General features: G+C 43.8%; 1 protein-coding gene across 1 annotated transcript in view; it reads right to left on the bottom strand.

The window, feature by feature from the left end:
• OTOGL (otogelin like) overlaps nucleotides 1–24,985 on the bottom strand; it is a 170,165-nt gene that overhangs the window by 55,711 nt on the left and 89,469 nt on the right. Inside the window, exons 28-32 of the mRNA XM_019543930.1 lie at nucleotides 20,880–20,999; nucleotides 16,916–17,032; nucleotides 11,806–11,962; nucleotides 10,635–10,661; nucleotides 1,351–1,518 (exon numbers count right to left, since the gene is read on the bottom strand). Of these exons, the coding sequence (XP_019399475.1) occupies nucleotides 1,351–1,518; nucleotides 10,635–10,661; nucleotides 11,806–11,962; nucleotides 16,916–17,032; nucleotides 20,880–20,999 (589 nt within the window). The remainder of the gene's footprint in view (nucleotides 1–1,350; nucleotides 1,519–10,634; nucleotides 10,662–11,805; nucleotides 11,963–16,915; nucleotides 17,033–20,879; nucleotides 21,000–24,985) is intronic.

The following is a 24,985-nucleotide window of genomic DNA, read 5'->3' on the forward strand; positions in this document are numbered from 1 at the left end:
TCCCTGTTATAAAGAGCTCAAACTTTTCAAGAATCACCGTGTTTTTCCCAAGAAAATTTGCTGGTACACCTATACACTCACGTTTTGCTACTCTAAAAAGGGTATTTCTTGCTAGAAATATAATCCTGTCCATGACCTAATTATACAACCACTGAAGGAAATGGCAAAGCCCCTACTGATTTCTGAAGCACAAGATCAAACACAATATAAATTGAATATAACCATTACATGAAAAACTGGAATAAAAGATAGCATTTTTGGTTACACAGGTCAGGTCACTGAGTGAAGAGCTGAAACTGCTAAGAGAGATTTGCATGATACAACTATAGACAGAAATAAGCAGAGCTGACTTTATCTGAATATTGGCATAAAGAGTTTTCTGTAAACATCTTCTAAATTATGGGCTTCATAGTTACTAATGAAAAGCATTTTGTTATGCAAGACAATTAAATTGCTCATACAGAAGCATTTCCATTCATTTATGTTTTGCTGCACCCCTAATATACTTTCTTAACATTAAAGCTTGAAGCTAAATTTTCTAAAATGAGCTATTCTTTTTGTTTTATAATAGGGACAATCATTTTTCAGACTGGCTATTTTTATCTCATGAAACTCAAAGGATAAAAATCATTGCAACTTATTTTAGAAAATGAATAAATTTTGAAATAGACCCCTGAGTAGCTGAAACAGAGAGAATCATAAAAATCAGTGTTGGAAGGGAGCTCAGGTGGTCATCTAGTCCAACCCCCCGCTCAAAGCAAGACAATCCCTAACTAAATCATCCCAGCCAAGGCTTTGTCTAGCCAGGTATTAAAAACCTCCAAGGATGGAGAGTCCACAACCTCTCCAGGTAACCTGTTCCAGTGCTTTACTACCCTCCCAGTGATAAAGTTCTTCCCACTATCTAACCAAAACTTCCAGTGACTTGAGACCATTGCTCCTTGTTCTGTTGTCTGAGAACAACCTAGCTCCATCCTTTTCGTAGCCACCCTTCAAGTAGTTGAAGGCTGCAATTAAACCCCGCCCCAGTCTTCTCTTTGCCAGGCTAAATAAGCCAAGTACCCTCAGCCTCTCCTCATAAGTCAGGTGCCCCCTAATCATTTTCACTGCCCTCCACTGAACTTTTTCCAATTTGTCCACATCCTTTCTTTAATGGGCGGGAGGGGGGTTCAAGTACTCCAGATGTGGCCTCACCAGTTCCAAATGGTGGGGAATAATGACTTCACCAGATATGCTGGTAATGCTCTTACTAATTCAGCCCAGTATGCTATTAGTCTTCTTCACAACAAGGGCACGCTGTTGGCATGCATAGTTAAACTAATGTTTAATCTTAATATTAAGAATACTTACATAAATCTTTGTCTTTGAAAAGGCCTGGTGTTATCATAAAATTAATGAACACTTTTCCATAGGTACTGATTTTAGGCAGAGGAAATATCTTTCTGCTAGTAAGGTTGGCTCCTATGATAGTATCATTCTGTCCATAGCTTGCCAAAATATATGGTCCCTCTCCAAGCCCTAGTAAAAATATATAAAAAGAAACAAAAATCAAGTGAACGGTCTATTTCCTTACTTATAGCAATAAAGAAAAACTTTGGTTACTTACCACTCAAGACTGAACTTCACGTCATATATTGTTGCCATAATTCCCCACAACTGGAACCTTCCACTTTACAAATTTTGGAACCATTTAAGCCCGTTCATTCAGGACAGAGTCACTTTCCTCACTTCATCATCTCAGATTCAGAGAGGTGTGATACTCCTCACTCCTCTTGCTGTCCAAGGAAGTGAGAATGGAAGAAGTGCAAGGGTGTGCATATCAAACAGCAACTGTACCTATTAGTGGGTAATGTGGGCTATCTCCTCATGAAGTTTCTTACTCCATAAATCTTGGAGATGAACTGAAGGTGCCACATGTATATGCTGTAAAGACAAGCTATGGAATGAACTATTTGGCTTAATTGCAAGGATGTAGGTTGCTCTAAGGACATAGGCAGACAAAGTTCTTTGGGTGAATCTGATATCTTTTATTAGACCAACTTAAATAGTTGGAAAAAAAATATTTAAGCAAGCTTTCCGGTTTAAAAACCCTTCATCATGCTGAGGAAGTTTCTGCCATTGCTGTGTGCTCTTTTTGGATGGAATGAAAAAAGTAAAGAAGGCAGAGGCTGGGCTGGTATGCATACAAGACAGGCAGTCAGTGAAGATGTAAACTGTGGAGTCAATGCGTGAGAGACAGGCTGCGTAGAGGGGAAAAGGGGGATTAATGTAGGAGTTAACTAGTGGAGAGGTAACCTGGGGAGTCAGATGTCAGGCAGGCTATAATGTGTCATAAATCCAATGTCTATAATTAGTCCATGATTTTTAGTATCCAGGAGGTTGATGAAGTGAAGTTCACAGGCTCATCTCTGAGAAGTGTTTTGTAAGTTTCCTCTGAGGATTAAAATTGAGAGATTGGAGAGAGAGTGGGGGGGTTTTTGTGAGAAATGTGCCCGCACAGGTAATTGGGCATTCTTGTCTTTAATAGATTTCTGGTGTGCGTTCATTCTGGTGTGCAGTTGTTAGGAGAGACCAACAGGCCAAGGCACTCAAGGGAACTTACCCCTTCCCAGCCCCAGATCAATGTGTAGGGAAGATTAGGGCCTCCAATGGGACACTTACGTGCCTGTACACTAATGCCAGGAGCTTGGGGAATAAACAGGAGGAATTGGTCCTCCTGCTAAACAAGAATGACTATGATTTCATGGGGATAATGGAGACCAGGTGGGACTCCACCTATGACTGAGCCATGGGTATAGATGGCTATACCTTGTACAGGAGAGATCATGTAGGCAAAAGCGGCGGGGGCGTAGAGCTCTACGTCAAGGAAAGCAACACATCCCTGCAAGCTGACATTGGCATCCAGGCTGGACGACTGGAGACTCTCTGGGTTAAAATCAGTGGTGAACATGGAGCACAGGATACAATGGTAAGAGTCTACTACAGTCCTCCCAATCAAGATCAAGAGCTCAACCAGAAATTCACCAAGGAACTGGCTGAGGCTGCATATTCCCGGTGCATGGCTGTCATGGGAGACTTCAACTACCCAGACATCTCGTGGAAAAAGCACTCAGCCAAATCCGAATGGTCACAAAGCTTCCTTACATGCATGGATGAGCTCTATCTGACTCAAGAAATCTATGGACTGACAAGAGGCAATCACTGCTCGACCTGGTACTGGCAACGGGGGATGATCTAGTGAGCGACCTAATGATGGAAGGGAAGCTGGGAGACAGTGATCATGAGCTGATCACTTTCGCTATCCACCATAATGCTGGCAAGTCAGTCAGCAATGCAGAAGTCCTCGACTTCAGGAAAACTGACTTTGACAAGCTCAGGAGGATAGCTGGCAAGGGCCTAAGCGACCATGACCCAAAGGGGAGGGGAGTTCAGGATGAGTGATTGTTCCTCAAGGAAGCGATCCAGAAAACACTCGCAATGTCTAGCTCATCTTGGAGGAAAGCCAGCAAATGGGCATAGCAGCCCCCTTGGCTCTGCAGGGAACTTGTGGACCTCCTGCATCTAAAAAGAAAGACCTATAAAGGATGGAAGACTGGAACCACCTCAAAGGAGGAGTATTCTTCACTGGTACAGACCTGTAGGGAGTGAACCAGGAAAGCCAAGGCTGTGACTGAACTTCAACTGGCTACGTGTATCAAAGACAATAAAAAGCGCTTTTTTTAGATATGTGGGGAGCCGAAGGAAAAGCAAGGGTAACACTGGACCTCTGCTAAACCAAATAGGACAACTGACACCCAGGAAAAAAATCCAACCTGCTGAATGGGTATTTTGCATTGGTTTTTCACTAACCCCAAGGGACAGCCCTGCTCAATACAGTATGGGATGGCCAGGGTGAGGGAGAATTGCTACCCTACATCAATGTAGACAATGCAAAGGAACACCTTGAGAGGCTGGACACCTTCAAGTCAGTTGGCCCAGACAGTTTACACCCCAAGGTACTTAAGGAGATGGCAGGCATCACAGCTCAGCCACTGGCACAAATCTTCAAGAACTCGTGGCGCTCAGGTAAAATGCCCAAAGATTGGAAGAAGGCCAATGTAGTGCCTATCTTCAAGAAAGGGAGGAAAGTAGATCTGGGGAACTACAGGCCTATCAGCCTGACCTCTATCCCAGGGAAGATCTTAGAAAAAATTATCAAAAAGACCATTCTTTACAAACTGGCTGATAGCAACATCCTGAGGGATGGGTCTTGCCTGACCCATCTCATCATCTTCTATGACCAGGTGACATATCACCTGAACAAGGGAGAAGAGATTGACATCATATCTCTTGATTTTTTAAAAAGCTTTCGATCTGCTGTCTCATGATCTCCTTATGGAAAAACTGGCCAACTGTGGCCTCAGTTACATAACAGTCTGATGGCTGGAGAATTGGCTCCGAGGTCGGACCCAGAAAACGGTAATAGACCGAAGTAAATCATCATGGTACACCATGACCAGTGGGGTCCCCCAAGACTTCATCCTTGGGCCTAAACTCTTTAACATCTTTCTAATGATGTATACATTGGTATCAGAAGCAGACTGGCCAAGTTCATCAATGACACCAAACTTTAGGGTAAAGCATCCACACCCGAGGATAGGATGGTGATCCAGGCCGACCTAGACAGGCCCAGAAAATTGGCGGATGAAAACCTGATGGCATTCAACACTGAAAAATGCAAAGTACTCCGCCTTGGGACAAAAAACTTGCAGCACACTTATAGGCTTAGCAGTCCTACGCTTTCTAGCAGCATGGCCGAAAGGGACTTGGGGGTCATGTCTGACCACAAGATGAATATGTGCCACCAATGCGAGGTCATAGCTGGTAAAGCATGCAAACCTCTGGCTTGCATCCATAGATGCTTCTCAAGCAAATCTCAGGATGTCATCCTCCCACTGTACTCGGCCTTGGTGAGGCCACAGCTGGAGTACTATATCCAATTCTGGGCTCCACAATTTTAAAAGGATGTGGAGAAGCTTGAGAGTCCAGAGGACAGCCACATGCATGGTCAGAGGGCAGGAGAATGGGCCTTATGAGGAGAGCCCGAGAGCCATGGGACTCTTCAGCCTGGAAAAGCGCAGGCTAATACCAATAAGTATATAAGGGGTGTACATCAGAATCTGGGGGAATGCCTGTTCACCAGAGCACCCCAAGGGACAACAAAGTCAAATGGTCACAAACTTCTCCAAGACCATTTCAGGCTTAACATAAGGAAGAACTTCTTTACTGTCCAAGCCCCTAAGGCCTGGAACAGACTGCCTCCAGAGGTGGTGCAAGCACCTATTCTGGATTCCTTTAAGAGACATTTTGGTGTTTATCTTGCTGGGATCCTTTAACCCCAGCTGACTTCCTGCCTCTGGGGCAGGGGGCTGGACTCGATGATCTTCTGAAGTTCCTTCCAGCCCTAATGTCTATGAACTCTATGAAATCCATGAACCATAGCTTAGTTGGGAATTTGAAACCTATTTGCTGCTGATCTCCCCTGATGAGTTTGTAGGTAGCCACCAGGTCCCCGCTCAGCCTCCTCTTGCTGAGGCTGAACAGGTTCAGGTACCTCAGTCTCTCCTCACAGGGCCTGTCCTGCTGCCCTCTCACCAAGCAGGTGGCCCTCCTCTGCCTCCTCTCCAGGTTGGCCACATCTCTCTTGAAGTGCAGCGTCCAGTACTGGACGCAGTACTCCAACTGCAGCCTGACCAAAGTTGCATAGAGGGGGAGTATCATCTCTCTGAACCAGCTTGAGATGCATCTTTGGATGCATGACAAGGTATGGCTGGCCTTGCTGGCTGCGGTCTGGCATTGGCAGCTCGTGTTCATCTTGGAGTCAATAATGACTCCAAGATCCCATTCTGCCTCTGTGCTTTCAAGAGGGGAACTCCCCAGCCTGTATGTGTGCTGTGGATTCCTTCTCCCAGGGGGAAGCACCCTGCATTTGTCTACATTGAACCCCATCCTATTCTCATCTGCCCACTTTTGTAGTCTGTCTAAATCTATTTGCAGCCTCTCTCTCCTTTCAAGTGTGTCCACCTCTTCTTATCAGTCAATTAGGCATACATACACAAGTTACATTCAGATCAATCTAACTAGAGTTAGAACAATCTAAACACCCATCTATGCAGAAATTCAAGGAGTTAAGTCAGGCAAAAAATGGGGACCCAAACTAAGTTAGCTGATCTCCTCAGGAGATTAACTAACTTAGATTGTGATTGGGTTAATGTGATCTATTGAACACTTGTATGTATTCAGAGCATAGCCCAGTGCTGGGAAAACCCAGCCGCTCACTCAAGGCAGAGCTCTTCCTGACTGAACTATTCCTCCCTCTGTTCCTGGATGGACACCCACCCCATGGACCCACCAACCCTCACTCCCTCAGACTCACCAGCCCCCCCCGATCCTGTCCACCCCTACCCCCACCCTGAGTTACTCACCCTAGTTTCCACACAGCTCCAGGAACCAGTAAACAATTGTACCTGCCACACAGTTTAAAGTATGCTGTGTAAAACTAGACTAGATGCAGCAAACACCTGTATGCAGCCTAGAAGGTTTACAATTTCTTAAGGTTAAGAACAGACAATCAAAAAGCTGGAGGCTGAATTGATTCAATCTTCACAGGTTAGTCTAAACTGTGTAGATTGAACCAATAAGCAAGTGAACAGACTTTCATTTTTGATTCCGGAAATGCAGCCATATTCATACACTGTCCAAGGCCAGAAGCCAGAAATGCTAGAGCATGCCTCCCTGCTCTTTTGGAGCAGACAGTTTGGAGCAAGACTAGCCCGCCAACCCTAAGAGGGTGGATTTGCAAGGAAGGTGCAAAATATCCTGGGGGACTGTGAGTTGACTTGAATCTGGATGGGATCTGGGACAGAAGCTCAATAAACCAATTTAACTTAAATCAGTTAAGTCTGATACTACATCCATCCAGGTTCATCTTAAACTGGTTTCAGCCATTTTGAAAGTGGTTTATGTGCACTGAACTTCTGTTGTGTTACAGATTTGAACCAGTTTCCAATCACTTGCACCAGCTTGTGTCATTTCTGTCCCTAGCCAAAGAGAGAGAGGATATCATGCAAAAGGAGCCATTAATCTGTCCTGTTTCTTATTCCTGTTTTATTTTATACTGTATTATTTGTATATGTGTGTATCTAATAACATTTTGTATACAAGTTTCAGTCAGGTGGCCAATCTTTTAAGCCCAATAACTGACATTTACAAAGGAAACATTCTGCTACCTCTGTGGTACTCCTCAACTTGTAGGCCCCCAAATCTACATTTTTCAATGCACTCATACAGTGATGGCCCTAAAAAGAGCTCCAGTGACTTCAAAGAACAGCTCTGCATGGGCCCTGCAGTCCCACCTGTGCATTACAAATTGCAAATGGTGGGTCATTAGATTTTTATGACATAAAGGTATACTGTGATTATCAAGTATAACCCAAGTGATAGAATTTCATGCCAGTAGAATTACCAGCAATAAATTAAACAGGACATAAACAAAGGCAAAATAGTGTCCGAATAGTCTATTAGACGCTTTAATAAGCCAGAGTAAGTTCTGCCCAGATGTACCAACTTGAGGTGGGGAGAATGAGGAGGAAGTGTGGTATAATTTAGCATTACAGTATGAGGAGATAACTGTAGACCAAGACCTATTCATAAAGTTAGAATCACAACTGATGATTTCAGTTTTGCCATAATCCATATGTATTTTAATGAAGTATCATTAGTAATGTAGTATCTCTCAACACTATTAATTTTATATTACATAAAATTGTTTCACCATCTAAAAAATGGCATCGCCTCAGTGCAATGAAGATTAAAATGATAATAAGCATACAATAACATCAAACCTCACAGCGTGTTCTCTGTGTCAGTACTCTGAATCTCTAAATATGTTTTTCTGTTAATGTCAAACAAGCGAAGCTTCTGCACTGGAGAAAATCCATTACATACATACATTATTATATAGAAATAAAAAAAGACTATTAGATGTCTATCCTAATATGGCAGAGTAGAGAAGGGTGGATGTTTTTAGGTTTATTGCTTAGATACAGGTTTAGTTGTAGACTTTTAAAACATTTTTAGAAAGGGAAAGATGATTTGAAACAGTCTGACCCTCACCATCCTTTTAAAAGAATATCAACATTAGACAAGGCAGAGAAGTGCCAGTTCTAAAAACAGTCAAAACTACAGCAATTCAGTTGGACAAAAAGCTAAAGTTAATAGTAATACCTTTTCTACTACTCAGAGATGCCCCAAATTTCTATGCCAGACATATTTCTGTGTCCCTTTTCACCTATGCTATATTACCTTAACACATTGTGGTAACACACTGGAAAACCAAAAAAAGAAGGTTAGGTTCTGTACAAAGACAGATGAAAGGCGTTTTAGAGGGAGGTCTTGTAATATCAGTGACTCAGCAATGACTGGACACAAACAAACTCACATCCAACAAAATATTACTGTCTCCCTTTCATGCAGGCTGGTAAGAAGCCTATCTAGATGAATCAGAGATCAGGTTACAAGAGAGCAGTACCATTATATAATCTTAATTTGGAAGGACAAACATGGCAAAGGACACAGAATATTTCTGACTAGCATGAATCAAGCACTAATACTAAGGCTGGAAGTAGACATCACCCTTGTGCCTACATAAACATTTTTATGATGGCACAGATGTCAAACAAACAGAAGTCCATGACCCTTATCACACCACAAATGCCCAAATTTGTTGCTTCAGCAAAGGTAATATGTGCTGCTATTTTGTTGCACACATCTGTTTGCTTTAAGGTGGGTTTCCCCATTTGTAGAGACCTGTTCCTGAGAAATCCAACTTGGAGCATATCTCTGTAAATAGGAAAACCCAGGGTTCTTGTCACCCCATTTTCATGGGCTTGCCCTGAGCATTGCCTGTGAGTGACAGAGAACCAACCTTACACAACAAAAGGTAAGGTCGGTTTTGCCCAATGAAGCAAATCAGCTGAGCTGAGACGCACCCCAGAGACATTTGTCAACATCTGTTTAAACCCTAATCCAGGGATGATCAGCCTCTGGTCTATGGGCCAAATGCAGCCCACCAAGCCATTGCATCTGGCTCCACGAGGCTCCCTATGGAGCAGAAAATTTGGCAGTGGGGGAACAGTGGCCATTAAAATGGCCACCTTCCCTCCACCAAATTCCTAAACACCTAGCCCTGCACTGCTGGTTGCAGCCGGCCCACAGCCACTCCCCCTCATCTGGATCAGGACACTTGACCCCTCCCCACCCAGGGGAGCCTGTTTTGGAACAGGCCAAGTTCCTTCCCCCCACAGTGCCAAGCCACATTCCCTTTGCTGATGGAGCCAGGCCACATGCCCTCCCCCCACAGGGCTGGGTTGGGCCTGGGTCACACCCTTGCCCCAGTGGGAACAATTTGGAGGCAGACCATACCCCCCCTCCCCGTGGAGCTGGGCCATGTCCCTTCCCATCAGAGGGCTGGGTTGGGCCTAGGTCATGCCCCCTACCCCCACTCCAGGTCAGGCCATGTCCCCTTTTTATCCACCGGGCCAACTCACGCCTCCTTCCCTCACAGAGCTGGGCTACTCCCCATTTTCCTATGGGGCTAGGTTGCAGATGGACTGCCTCCCTCTCACCCCATCTGCATAGCCAGATGTTACCACACCCATCCTGGTGCCATGTTATGACCACCAGCATGATCCAGCCTATGGACAAACAGGGCACTGCCCATCCTGCCTGCCCATGGGAGGTTGGGGGGGAGGGGGGGAGGGGTTGAGCACCATTACCCTAGTGGATTAGGATGTCCAGTGGGCTCATGTGTTTCTGATTAAATAGAGTCCTGCTATAGAAACTGGAAGTCCAGAAAGCAGATAACCTCTAACACTGTTAAACCTAACAGAAATTCTTCTTCACTCAAGTGATACAGAAGTGATACAGAAAGTGTGATTTTAGTGCAAAAGGTTTCAAATTCCATCCCAGATGACCAATAGTCAGCTAATGACTATGATACTGGTATTCATGCAGCCACTGCCTCGGTACACTTGGAAGTCCCATCAGATTTAGTTCATTAACTATTTTGAGTTTCTGATGCATAAATTCAAGACATCTATTGCACTTGCAAAACATAAGTATTGAAAAAAACCACCAACTTCCACTAAAAAGAGATATAACAGGAGCTCTCCCTTAATGAGTAACATGAGTGTAACTGTCAACCCTCCCCAACCCCTTCCAAATATGTAAAACAAGATCAAAGATGGCAAGTTACTGTAAATAAGATTCATTTTCCTCTGGCATAGGACTTGAGAGACCTTACTTATGCTAGAAAAACCAATGCTTGAAGAAAATTCTACAGCATAGTTTTAAAACAATGATGCTTAGACGCAAGTTTTAGCTTCATCTATAACAGCAATTAAAACCTGTATCAAAGAGTAATAATGCTAAACCATAACTGGAAGTGATTTCAAAATATAGATAAATGTTCAAACCCAGAGAGGGCCATATGGCTAATGAATGAAAATTATGGCAACAAACACATTTTTAAAGATATTTAAATAAGAGGATGCAAGCAAAATAGCAATGTTTTTATTTAAATGAATAATACATACCTTGGTTGTAATATTCACAATCATAAGCTGAAAGAAAACAAAATGGGTACAATAGTATTAAATGGTATTAGCTAAATCCACATCTGTCAGCAACCCTGAGACACCAATAGCACAAGGTCACAGTATCACAATTCAATTTGATCAAAGAAAGTTTTCTTTTCCTTAAGGTATTTCATTTAGTGACTCTGTTTTTCTAGAATTTCATTAATAGACACACATCTGTCTTTAGTTTGACATGTTGTAAATGCTTAAGAAATTTGTATACCCTGCTCTTTAAAACACTGGAGTACTGTGACCATAACAGTTTTTCTGGTTTGGTTTGGTTTGGTTTTTGTTTTTTTGTTTTTGCAGGGAGGGGGAAGGGGGAGAGAGTGGGGGGAGTTGGTTGGGGTTTTTTTTCCATAAAACCAAACCTGTAAACCCAGTTCTTATAAGACTATGTTTTAACACAAACACGGCCTAAGGAAAAAACTGGAAAACACTTGTATATTGTTTCTCTCATTCGTTGCTCAAGGAAGTTAAAAAAATAAATAAATATAGTAGTTGGAAATAATGGCAAAAGCAGTCTTAATTCGGTAGTATTATGAAGTGTAAAATAAGACAAAGCTTTTAAAGTAAGAGTTCAGAATTATCATGAACCAGCTCTGAAAAGAAAACAACGTATACATGGATGAAGAAATTATAGACATATTTTAACTCTAGGTTTGGAGTGAAGGGTACAGAATTTCTTTAATTGACATGCATCAAAAACTTACTATGATAGGCCAAGTAGCTTAAGAAACTGGAGTACAACAGTAGTAAGAACAAGGATGAGTGGACAACAGGAGATTCTAACTTGAAGTGTCTCCTGGGACTCTACTGGATTCAATTTTTATCACTGCTTGACTAACTGTACTTTATTAAGGTGATGCATTGCTTTTTAATTATTTGTTTCCAGTTAATTTTTTCAGACCTATCTAATAAAGAATTTCCAAGAATTCTTTAAAAGTCAGCATTGCTGCTCTTTTGTCTTCGGTGTCCAAAAAATAAATATCATTTAAGCCAAACTCCAGTTGAACCCAGTGAGAAAATAAGAGTAAAAATTCAAGTGACAATAAAGGAGGTAATAACTGAATAAGAAACATGTCCTGAGTTTGATTTTATGATTGTACTAACTTGATATAGTACTTACAACAGAGAGAAGGAGATCTCCAATGAATTACTACACCCTGCTCACAGCATTTGTGAGAGTAAGCTGCGATGCTTGTGCATAAACACTCACAGTCTCCACCAAGATTACAGTTACACGTGTCTGTATGGCAGTTTTTGACAAATGAAGTCACATCAATCTGAAAAGTGAAGAGAAAAAAATATTTGTACATGTATCCCCACCCAATCTGGTCTATTTGCACTCAAAACTACCAATTTCAATACGAATTCTCTATCCAGAAAGACACAAAATTAAATCCTTTAAGCCTACTGGGGGGAAGTATGAAAATTTGAAACATTTGGATAAAATTACTTTGTTTTTTAAGATAGATAAAATTAGAAATTCTCAGTGCCTACAAACAAGTAGCATCTGATCCTTCTCTCTCTCTCTCTCACACACACACACACACTTGCCATGTACGGACATTCAGTTTCTACTGGGAGCATCTCTATTCCCCAAGTAGAAACCAAAAGTCTGCAGATGTTCAAGCTTTTGTTCCCAAAGCAAAAATGGTGATTCCAGGAGAAAAGGAACCCAACTTTAACCAGGTAAAAAGTGCTCATGGGATAGTTTCTCCCTGGAGATTAAGCTTCTCCCAGCACACCTTACCCCTGGGGACCAGGAAGAGTGGAGAAAGGAAAAGGGTTCCTGTGCCTTCCAAAGACTGAGGTCACCCTGTTTTGGAGAAGGGGTGGAAGACATCTGCTCCCAACCCTTTAATAGACTGGGAGTGGAAGGAAGAAGTAGATACCAGCTGCTTCCTACCTGTTTCTCACTCTAGGAGTTCCCTGAGCGAGATGCAGGCAGGGATTTTGCTGCACTGGGGCTCTGCAGCTGGGTGCCGGGAGCAGCACATCTCCCTACCTACTTCTCACACCTATGTTCCCAGTGTGAGCAGGCAGGGGCTTTGCCATGCTTCTGTGTTCACTTGGCTGCTGGGTACTGGGAGCCAAGTGCAGCCCCCTGACTGCTTCTCATACCAGGGTCTGTAGCACAAGCAGCAGGCAGGGGGCTTTGTTCTGCTGCTGCAGTTTCCCCTGGGAATGAAAGCACTGGAGTAGCAAACCCTTTCCCCAGAACAGGATAGAATCACCCCAGTCTCAGGGGACCAGAGGCATTTGTGGAGTCACAATGCAAAATCATTTCTCATGGTGGAAATTTTTCACCACTAGGAGGGAATGTTTGTATAAAGGCATAAACAGAAAGGCCTGCAATTCTCACCTCTAACGTAAGTATTGTATAGTCTACAGCAGGGGTTTTCAATCCCCAGGCCGCGGCCTCGTGCCAGGCCATGCCAGGTAAGCTGCTGCTCTGCAGCACAGTTGGCTGCTGGACTGGTAGAGGCCACAGACTGGCAAGCTGTGCCCTCCCCACCCCCTCCACAGAGCCAGGTGGAGAAGCTGTGGCTCCTTCTGCAGGACCTGCAGCAGCACAGAGTTTGGCTCCCCACCTCCCCACCCATCACCTGGTGGGTGGGGGTATACTTACCTGTCTGCTGGCCAGAAATTCTGGCCGTGGTCAGCTGCAACTGCTGGGCTGCAGTTTGACAAGCTGCAGCCACTTCTGGGCCGCAGTTTGCCAGGCCGCAGCATAAAAACATTGGGAACCCATGGTCTACAGGAACCCGACAGCATATTAAAAGTCCTGATGAAGTATCTCTCTGCTTTCCAATTTCCTTAATACTATCTGCTTAGAAAACTTAAAATGAATTCATTTAAGTTAATGAGAATATCTGCCTACACTTTTTCTATTTTTGTTTGGATTTTTTCTAAAGGTGAAATTTATCCAAAGATTAAAATAATTCTATATTTAAAGCAAATGCTGCCATCTAGTGTAATCTAGGATAACATGAACAGAGCTGTAATAAAGCTGATTTACTTTACTTTAAAAAAAAAAAAAAGAGAGAGAGAGAAGGGGGAAGGGGAGGAGAAGGAAGGGAAGAACGTCAGCTTAGATAACAAAGAAGGCCTGAAAGTATTTGACTGTATCTCTTGAGAAGGTTATTTAAATAACATAAAAATATTTTTATTAAATAATTTTCCCTGGATTTGGCTTAGTTTAAACAAACATTTCCTTCTTCGTGCCACACAGAGTTCTAATACTTAAAGTAAAGCCTATTCCAGTATATTTCTTCAACTTATATTGTTCCTCCATTCTCCTGCCTAGGCATATGCATCAAAGATCCTAGTGCCCTCTCACACATGCACCATGATTCAGAAGGATCAATGTTTTCATACTACTATTGTAAAATAACCTTTTCTGTATTGGAGCAACAATTCCTGAAAGAAAAATATTTTTGATGCTTCTTTTTAAAATAATGGAAATATAAGAAAAAAGAAAGGAAGAACAAAACATGGGGGTTTCATCTGTTTGGAGTAGATTTAGATCACAATCATCACTCGTATGTTACTTCTAGAAAAATTATAACAGAATACCTTGAAATGTACATAGAATTTCTCTAAATCTAACATAAAAATGATGAGCACAATCTAAAACTGAAAAAACACGTTGGGCTTATAAAAAATATTTCCATTAGACACATATTTTAACACAGCATCCATTTGGTACACATGCAATATAGGTACCATAGCTTGAAACTTGGATTCCACATGCTAAGATACAGAAAATTACTGGGCAGTATAAAAAACTGAATTATTAACCTCTTTTGTGTGTGTTATAGGCTAGGGACAGACATTACAGATATACTTGTTTAGTGATCAGAAACTGGTTCAACCTTGCAACAGAACAGATGTTCAGGGCACATAAACCAGTTTGAAAATGACTGAAACTGGTTTGAGATAAACATGGTTAAATGTAGTATCAGACTCAACTTATTTGGCTCAAACTGGTTTATGCAATCTGTTCCATACCTCTTGCTGTTTAAAATTATATCAGACTCCCCCAGCATGCTCTCTGGGCTTAGCAGGGCTTTCTGCACCACAGCAGGGCTGGCTCCCCCCCTCTGCTCCCTGGCTGCAGCTTTGGCATAGGCTTGCAGGTACAGCAGCACCTGCCTGCTCCCCTCAGCCACTCCCCACTCTCTGCTAAGCAGACATTCCCTGGTCCTCACAGACACCTCTCAGTATTAGCTAGCAGCCCACATGCTGGCTACCTGTGGCACCTGGGGCAAAGGCAGATTCAACAGATAGCTGGTAATGTCCCTCTGTTTTCTTACTGGGGTGATAAACATTCCCTGCTGGGCTGTCCAGAACGAGGGGGACCCCTCCCTAATCAGAGCCTCCTGTGGGGCCTGGCTATGCCCCCCTCAGCTCAGCTCTGTGGAAGGGATGGGAGGGCTGCTCTAGTGGCTCTGGACTTCTAGCCTGAGCCACTGCAGGCAGGTGCCTGCTTTTCTGAGATGTCTGTCCGGTTACAAAACTGATTTAGCCTAGCCAGGTTAGACTAACCTTCAAAGATTGAATCAATTCTGGCTCAGGCTTTTTGAATGTCTGTCCCTAGCTTAGAAGTCAAAGGCACAAGTAATGTAATCACTGCATGAAAGGGAAATGTAATCAGAACTGCACTATCTGCATAGATGAAAAAAGTCACTTTTTAAATTGAAGTCACCTGTAACATCAAATACAGAAAATCCAAACCAACGTGCATATTATAATCTGCTTTGTTAAAGTGTGGGCTGTTTGGGGGCTCCTTAGACAAGTGGCAGAGGTGGCACAGGATGGTGGTGGTGGCAGCTGTATGCCACCTGGCAGGGACAAGGGGTTTTGCACACACTGGCCACCACCACCTCGCACCAGTAATGCCACTTGTCTTCAGAGCCATGCCCATGGACAGGGAGGCTCATGCACAGCAGCTGCCTCCGTGCAGGCACCACTCCACAGGCAAGCAGCAGCAGTGGCGACTACTGCATCCAGGTCCCCCCTCCTCCCTCCCCTGCCAGCTGGGCAGTACATGTGCAGCCCGCATGCAGTGGCCACTGCTACACCCCACACCACTTGCCTGCAAAGGTGTGCAGCCGGCCACGGGAAGGCAGTGCAGGGCACAGCAGATTTGCAGTGGCAGCCGCCATATGCAAACCCCCATCACGCCAGCTGGCATGTGTGTGGTGCAGAGGGGCACCCCTGCCCTCACCCTCCAGCTCTGCTCATGGGAGTGGGCACAGGGGCACACTTCTCCCCCTCCCGGCACTTTCCCTTTCCCCTGACCTGCCCCACCCCTCCCCCCCACACACACTTACCTGCTGGGGTGGATAACAGTGTCTGTGCCTGCGTGTGGAGCTGGGAGGTTATTGTGGGGGAGCAAGGGGCATCAGGAGGGCTGAGGAGCCTGTGGGGGGGAGTGAGGGGCACCAGCAGCACCAGGGAGGGAGGGGCTGTGGGGGGTCTTTAATTTTAATAATGGATTTTGGGTTTTTAATCAAAGAAAACCAGGGTCCCTGGTCATCACTGTCATGTCAGGATTCAGCCTGAAGTACCTTGCTGTAATCCAAGTCCCCTATGTGAACTAGGTATTGGAAAAGCAAAGGCATCATACATAAAGCTTTGATAAAGCTAGACAAAGTGTATCCATAACATTGTAGTGGCTCTGAAGTCAAACTTCTCATGATCCTGCACCTTCTAAAAGTATCAAGCAGAACAGATAACAGAAGAGAACTACTAAGGTGAAACCATACTTGTGTGTCTTCAGCTTTTCATATTACTAGCCACATATGACAACATGTTACATGAGTTTTTCATATTTTCAGAATTCTTCAGTATGTGCAAGTAGCCTTAAACATAGCCACAGAATAAGAACCATAAATACAAATATTAATGATCAAAAAACTTACTTACCAAAGACATCCTGTTATCTAAGAGAGTGCCACATCCATGACATCTAATAGTACTGAAACTTCCAATTGTCCAAAACCTTTATGATCCAAACTTAAGCTCCAGTCTTGCAAAGAACTCTGCAAATGCAGGAACTAACCCACATAGAGCTCACTGCAGGATTGGGCCCTTTTCCAATGTCCTCTATAATATTTAGATAGATTTGTTTTGAGTCTCAATAGCCAAATATTCAAGAACCAACAATTATTTATTTGTTACAGAACAACTTTGTTGATCTTTGAATATTAAATAAAATGCTAACTTACCACATTACGACAAGGTGCAAACACATCACTGTACAAAACCGAGCATTCCTTTTTGGCATAAGGGAACTTGCTTTGATGCACTTCACATGGTTTAATAGTTTCATTTGGCGTTTTGCACTTAAAAGAAAGGAGTAGAAGCTATTTATAGAAATAAGTTTACTACAGACTTTGCTGCAATATACTTTTTATATCATAAATAAGAATTCCCAGTTGCAGGGAACTGAAAAAGGTAGACTAAATAGGGGAAATTTTCTGTATTTGGGCTCTTCTGCCCATCTTTGATTCTATAGTTAAAAATGCTTGCATGAAAAAGAATATTTGCTTTTAGTTCTTGCCTGTTGCTTGTTAGATGAAGACAAAATGTTTTCCTTGTGAAACATCATTATAATTTCCAGAACAACTAGTAGTAATTTCACAAACAGAACTTTATAGGCCAAACACATCCCTGCTGTTTTGCTATTGACTCTAAATGGAGTCACACAAGCATTAACTTTAGCCCTCTAAGTTCAAATTAAGCAACAACAGTAGGAACAGTTTAATTCAAAAAACAAAGTCAAAAGTCATCATGATAACACAAAAACTTCTTTTTTTTAAAAAAAAAAAAAAAAAAGCTCTCTGCAGAAAGAAAAGCAAATAATAATAAAAAAAGAGAACAAAATGACGCTTAACTTGGCAACACCAAGTTCATCCAAAATATATTGCCCTCAGTTGCAAAGAGAGGCTGGAAAGCATTAATACTGAAAGACACCTAGGGCACATCCAGATGAACATGCATATGTGGTTTGCAGTACCCTGAGGCTGTCTAAGGTGCCACAAACCACACACGGCACATGTGCAACCATTTGCTACACTGAAAATTTGCAGTGCAGTATCAAGATTTGATACCAGGAGATCCCAGTGTCAAAAAAACACTTCTGCAAAAAAAAGTGGCTGCTCCAGGCTCAGAGCAGCCAGATCAGCATCACTTGTGTCCTGGGATGCCCCAGGACCCCAAGTAAAGCTGTTGGGGCCAGCATAGATGCTCATCTCAGCCTGCCCTACCCCACCCCAGACAATTTAGAGCATACCAGATGATACACACATGTGCAGGGGTGTGCCCTGGGGTAAAAAGCAGAAGCACAAATATGTGCTGCTATTTGTGCCATAGCAAATGCACAACCCCGTACATGCATGCTCATCTGGACACGCCACTAGAGTTTATACCAGGCAAGAAATTAAATGCAACTTTCTAAAAATATACAACCTTAAAAAAAGCCTAAGAAAGAACAGCATGTCATGAAGTCATGAAATACAATGCTTTGATTAGGGTTGTGCAAATGGACTTTGAAGATTAGTTGCTGGACTGAACACAAAAAAAATACTATTATATAAATGGGGAGGGGGGAAATCAGTGTTCCTTACTTAAATGGAAATGTGGTTCTATTGGATTTTCATTTTCTTCAGAAGTATTTTTAGCAAAAGCATAGCAATGAATGAATGGCTAGATCTATATAATTGTCATGCAAGGTTGTGATGGTGGTCTCCTTTTATTCAGCCCAGCAATTCAGGCACTCTCTCAGGATGTAAGACGTCTCATTTCAATTCCCTCCTCTTCCTGAAGGGATCTGAACAAAAAATTCACACACTGCCAGAGGGAGCCTGAAGCGCCAGTATATCAAGTGTCCCTATGATATATTCTTTTTAATCTCTGCTACTCAAGCTGTTCCACTCTGTAAAATATTTAAATATTTAATGGGAGCAGAGACAGGAACTCAAATCTCTCTCCCTGGATCACTGACTGAAGTACCTTGTTCAAGGTGAAACAGCTCCAAAAGGAAAGTCTGAAGGCAACCAAATGCAGAGTACCCTACAGCACAGTAGTTAGGGCACTCCCTTCAGAAGTGGGAGGGTCTACATTCAGACTTCTGATATGGTTGACTTGAATTTGGATCTCCCATATCGTAGATAACTACTTTATATGCTACTTGTATCTGATAATTTACATCAGTGTTGTCCAGCTCATCTGGCCCCGTGGGCCTAAGTCACTGTGGGGGGGCCATGTCATCTGACCCACTGTACTCCTCACTGGTTTTGAAATTTGGCAGCAGGGAAGCAGTGACAGCACTAATTACTGCATCTCCTGCCATCAACTCTTCAGACCCATAGGCTGGATGACAGCTCCATAGACAGTACCTTGGGTCATCCTTCCCTGTGCCATCAACACCCTATTGATCACTCCTACTATTACTATATAGGTCTTCAACTATAAACTGCCTATTTAAAATAACGAATTTAAATCATTGTTGAATTCCCACGGTTCAAGTTTTCTAGGTCAGCACTGTACAAGCACACTGTTATAATCAATGCAAATCAATGTCATCAACTGGAATTTCTGGAAAAGCCACATCATACCTGTCTTCAAGAGAGAAGAAATAAAGGGCCCAATCTAAAATATCAGATCCAGAACAACTCTAAATTTGAGTAAATTCACAATAGCTAAACTTCATAGCTTCTAGGTTTTTTTCTATATGAAATATGATTTTTTGTTCATAAAGTCATCTGGTAATTACTTTGGTTTTTCAGCTAAGCCTAGCACCATGTATATGTGTCAAGATATGGCAGGAAATGTAGTACCAGAGCCACCTCGAAACTTCAGAGAAACAATTATGTAGAACAGTGGTGTTCAGCCTTTTCCCCCTTCAGGCCTGGTGAGCAGTGCCCCATCTGTCTAGGGGCTGGATCCTGCCACTGGTCCTGATCAGGCACCATAGCAGGTGCAGTGGGGCACATCTGGCCACCCGGGGTGGGGTGCAGGGGAAGCCAAGCTGCAACCCAGCTCTGTAGGGCAGGGGGCATAGCACCACCCATGGGGTAAGTGTGGTTTGGCTCCATGGAGAAAAAGGGTGTGTGTGGTTTGGCCATTGGAGGGGTGGGATGGGGAGGGGAAATGGCCCAACCTGGACCTGCAGAGTGGGAGAGCATGGCCCAGCTCTATGGTGGAAAGGGGGTGTGGATTGGTCCTGAGGGAGGAAGGAGGCATCAATGCAAGTTGGAACCAGTCCAGCGGTAGAATGGGGGTATGGCCCAGCCCAAACCCAGCCCTGTCAGGGGGTCCATGGGGAAAGGGGAACCCAAGTCATTCCATTGGATCCTTGGGGAAAGGGGGTGTGGCTTGGTCCCACAAGGAAAGGGGCATGGCCTGCCCCCCCAGGTGGCTCCACAAGAGAAAGGAGGCATGGACCAGCCCAATGAGGCCTGGTGGAGGAAGGGGGTGTGGGCCAGCTCTGTAAGGGAAGGGGAAGTGGCTTCACCTCACAGGTGACAAGGCATGGCCCAGCTCCAACCCAAATGTAGGGAAGGGAGCACTGCACGGCTGTGACAGACAGCACAGGCCTTGGAGTCTGCGAATTTGACAGGAGGGTGACCACATTAAAATGGCCACCATTCCCCCACCACCAAACTTCCCACCCCATAGGGAGACCCACAAGCTAGATGTAATGACTATGGCAGGCCACATTTGGCCTGTGAGCCAGAGGTTGAGCACCTCTGCTCTAGAAGCATTCAGATTTCCTTCTGTGCATCGATTAATTGGCAGTTTAGAACTTGGTTCTCAACCTTTGTTAGACTCAAGGCATTCCTTGGAAAATACCTGCTCTTAAGTTTCACTCATTTCTTGACTATGGAAAAATAATAGAGCAAGTGGTCTATTGCAAAGAACTCAGAAAGATTATAACGGTCTGAATGTTTTTGCCATGAATTCTTATTTGAAGTCTCTGGGTCAATCTTGTGAACCGTATGCAGGTTCTTGCACACCTAACAATGCTAATATTGTGCAGAACTCTGCCACACCCTTAAAGGGATCTCACAGTACCACAAGGTACCATACCACCCTGGTGTAGAAGATATCAGCACTCTAAGTATTCACATGTTCATTAATAATAAATACCTTAAAAATAAACAGTGAAATGGCAAAAAAATTACTTACCTGTCCTATTGTCCAGCTCTCTCCAAAAACCTGAGCATTTCTCACTTCCATGTTGTTAGATGTCGTCAGATCATTTGAAGTGTACTTGTCAAAATTTCCACACAAACCTGCCAGTTTACCCTAAAATTGAAAGTACTTCTGTATCTCATTGTTAGTACTGAACATTAATTACAACAACTTGACAAACATTTTGCAACACTTAAACTAATGCTCCCTCCCTTTCTCTTGGTTTTTCAGGATGATTATACCCCTACCTCACATTTTGAAAATATTTGAAACTCCATACATTTAGCCGTCCAAAATGGTAATTTTTTTAAAATTAGAGCTGTTCTTTTTCTTTTCTTGCCTTTCAATTTTTTGTTTTCCACAACCTGCTTTTACTTCCTGACTGAAGAAAGGTGCTATGTTCCCTTCAACATTTCCTCTGAAATCTGGTAGTACAATTCAATCCAGAAATCAAAAGTTCAAATATATTACCTCATGTCCCTGAAGCTTGACTAGATGTTATCATTAGTACCCTGCTGCCTATAGTCTCAGGAACAACAAGGACATTCACAACAGTTACAAAAACCCAGTCAGATGTAGCATCCTGAATGTTGGTATGTACTGGTAATGAATATAGATATATGGAAGAGAATTCTTTTTCTGTGCAATAATAAAATCAAGACTGATTGACATGTAGATTCCCAGAGCATTGTGGCTAATTTGGTCCTTTAGGTCCTACTGCTCCAGTCCCTTTCTTTCCTGAGCTGAATGAAGAAACATTAAACATCTTAGTGTTGTTTGCCCTCCTGGCTACAGCATTGCAGTGACTGCTCACGTTCACGCAATCCGCAGTTATTATCCCTAGGTCTGTTTCGGTCATGGTGCTAGTCAAATTGGAGCCAACTAGCTTGTAGGGATGTTGAAGATTGTTTGCCGCTAGATGAAGTTCAACAGTGAGAAGTGTAAAGTGCTCCATCTGGTTCCAATCTGCCCAACTTGCCAGCCTGTCCAGGTCCACCTGAATCTGCAGCGTAACTTCAGGCATGACCATACCCCCCCATAACTTGGTGTCATCCACGAACTTGGCCAATCGATTCAGCCTTAGGCTTTTTGACTGTCTGTACCTACCCCACATGTCTACAAAGATCAAAGCCAACTGGTCTAATGATCAGATTTCTAATACCCCTGTATTAAGGGGTGAATTAAGTCATTCTTACATCCTGGCATCTTGGATGTTAAATGAGTCTTGCTCAAATTGAACTGCTCTTCTCCAAGCGGAATGGCTAGATTTTAATCTCGGACACAATGAGTTTAAGAGATCTTCATGTATAGGCAGTTGAGGGTTTTTTATTTTAATCCATAATTTAATTAAGGCATTTTTCTCCTTAATGGGGGAGGATGTATGTTACTAAGAATAGGGAGCCTTTGGGAAGGGTTGGATCAGATTGTTCCTATAATGATTTGCATTGCTTGGTTGTGTTATGTCAACCTTATCAGCATGAGCACTGTTTTACTAGATTGGGACAGTATTCCACCAAAAAAAGAATAGACCAGCACTAAAACTGCTGTCCTCATTGCATCAGCAGCAGATCCCCAAGAAGTCCCGGTGAGTTTCTGAAGCAAATTATTATGGGTTTTGAACTTAGCTGCTGTCATAGTTAAGTGATTTTTATTGGACAATGTTCTATCCAGGATGATTCCTAAACGCTTAGAAGTACCATTATAATATAGGAGCTGGTTTCTGAAAACAAGAATGGATTGATAAAGGCCAGCTTGTTTATTGTTCAAGGGAAATGTAGACACTTCCTGGGAGGTCATGAATGTGGCAGGCTGGCTGGTGGGCTCACCGGCAGCCCAGATTGTTAACTTGAGCCCAAAATGGCTCAGGCCAATTGGTGGGGCATTTCCACCAATCAGGAGGAGGCAGGAGGCAAGCATGCCCTGCCCTGACCCAAGGCCAGGGTGAAGAAGAGGAAATGAGGGGAAACTAACCCCCCCCAGGCTTTCTTATTGGTCCATTTTCAATTTGGGGCAGAGCCTCCAGAAGGGATAAAAGCCCTCCTGCCCAGCACATGGGCAGATGTTGGCAAGGGATGACAAAGATGAAGGCTCGTTAAGAGCCAGTAGAGCTGACCAGCAGGAGGTAGCAGTTGCCCCAGAAGTACCCAGAAGATGCTGCCACCTAGCAGGGAGCAGCAAGCAGCTGTGTCTCCAGCCCCACCACAAAGGGAGCTACAGCATCAGTGCACAGTGTCCAGGAGTGGATGGGACCTCAGCGCACAGGGCTGGAGAGGACATAGGAATGTACAGGACCTTGGCAGCTGCACGAGGCAGCGCAGGTCCCCAACCCTGCACAAGGCAAGAACCCAGCCCCGTCAGTGCACAGAGCAGTGCATGGGGTTGGTGGAGAGCTGAAAGGGACCGCAGCAGCTGCACAAGACAGCGACGGTCCCCACCCCTGCAAGAGGCAGGAGCTGGGCCATTGGCGCACAGATTGGTGCATGGGGCCATAGAGCTGACAGGATGTGGTGACTGTACAAGGCAGCTTGGGTTCCCAACCCTGTACAAGGCAGGAGACAGGCCATTGGTGCAGAGATTGGTGCTCAGGGCTGTAGAGCTGATGGGATGCCATGGCTATATGAGGAAGCGTGGGTTCCCATTCCTGATGTAGGTAGGTACCTCTTTGGTATGCAGGGTGGTGATGGGTAAGAGAGGGCTGACAGGCCCCAGTGGCTGGATGGAGGCAGCTCGGGTCTTCCTTGCCATGAGCAGCGACTGGAGGGACAACCACCCCCAGCAAGGGAGGACGCCCCACCTACATGGATAAAAATGAGCCCAACCCTCAAAAAGCTGCTGGGAGTCATTAGTTACCAAGAAAGGGGATTCCCACAGGGAAGGAGGGGCCTTCCCCACTGCAGGTGAACAATGGGAAGCCCCTGAGGAAGGGAGACATTTTTTTTTTTTCTTCTGTTTTTTTGCACCGGTCCTGGAAGCACTGTAATACCAGGTCAATGCATGGAGTGGATGGAGCACGCTCCGGTTCCACCACCCGATACCAAAAAGAATCTGCTCAATATAGACCTCCTATGGAGGACATATCAGAGACAATTACCCTGGGGAGCTCGCCTACGTGGTCACGCTGCTTCCCCTGCCAGGTAAGTAAGGGAGACAATTCACCCACAGGCAAGAGAGGGGTCTAGGGCCTCTTCATTCAAAGGCTTTCATGGTTACAGGCCCCATCCTAATTGAGGGATCCAAGAGAGGGTAATGTTGTTCTTCTTGGTAACGGGATCCTTCCCTGGGTGCCGTTCTTTTTTTGGGAATAGCTGCTGTGCCACTGTGGTGGTCTGCTTTCCTTAAGCCTTTGGGATTCTTGTAGTAACCCCGTGTCCTTATTATTGCTTTAGAAGAGGATTGTATACTGTTTTGTATCTGAACTAACTGTATGGGTTATCTGAATATATTGTGACTCGTTTGATGCAACCTGACTGTGCATGTACAATTATACTCCCATCACTGCCAAATATTCTTGTCATCGTTTTGTTGATTAACCTGTGTTTTCTCATTAAGTGCTCTTTGTTTGCTGCCTGGAGGGCCCTGTAAATGGGGGCAGAGGCTGCAGACTAATTGGAAGGCCACAGAGGACTAGGCCTGTGCCTGAGTCAAGGGTTAGTAAGAGCTATTGCCTGTGTAAGCCTATATCTGTAAATAACATATACATACATATTTACACATATACACACAGACATAAAAGTTCATGGTTGCAAGTTTTATGTAATGCTATATCATTAAACCTGTAAATAGTTAAGTATCACTTGGTGTCCTTGGTCTCTGATCCACTCCGCAGAAAAAGGAGGTGAGCTGGCTTGCAGCTAGGTAACCAGACTCCACACAGCATACACACACCCACTGAATCCCTTCAGTTGCAGAAGGGATACCTTCCACATACCACCCAGGTTACAAATGTAAATATTAAAACAGCAGAGGTGCAAGGGCTGATCCCAAATTCCAACTATGGGGCCCCTTTTCAAACTCTGAGCCACCTCGCCTAGTTTCATAGTGTCTAGGGTCGGAAGAGACCTGAGTAGATCATTTAGTCCGACCCCCTGCCATGGCAGGAA

This window comes from Crocodylus porosus, unplaced genomic scaffold, assembly GCF_001723895.1.
Source record: "Crocodylus porosus isolate Cpor-Errol unplaced genomic scaffold, CroPor_comp1, whole genome shotgun sequence".
Lineage (NCBI taxonomy): Eukaryota > Metazoa > Chordata > Crocodylia > Crocodylidae > Crocodylus > Crocodylus porosus.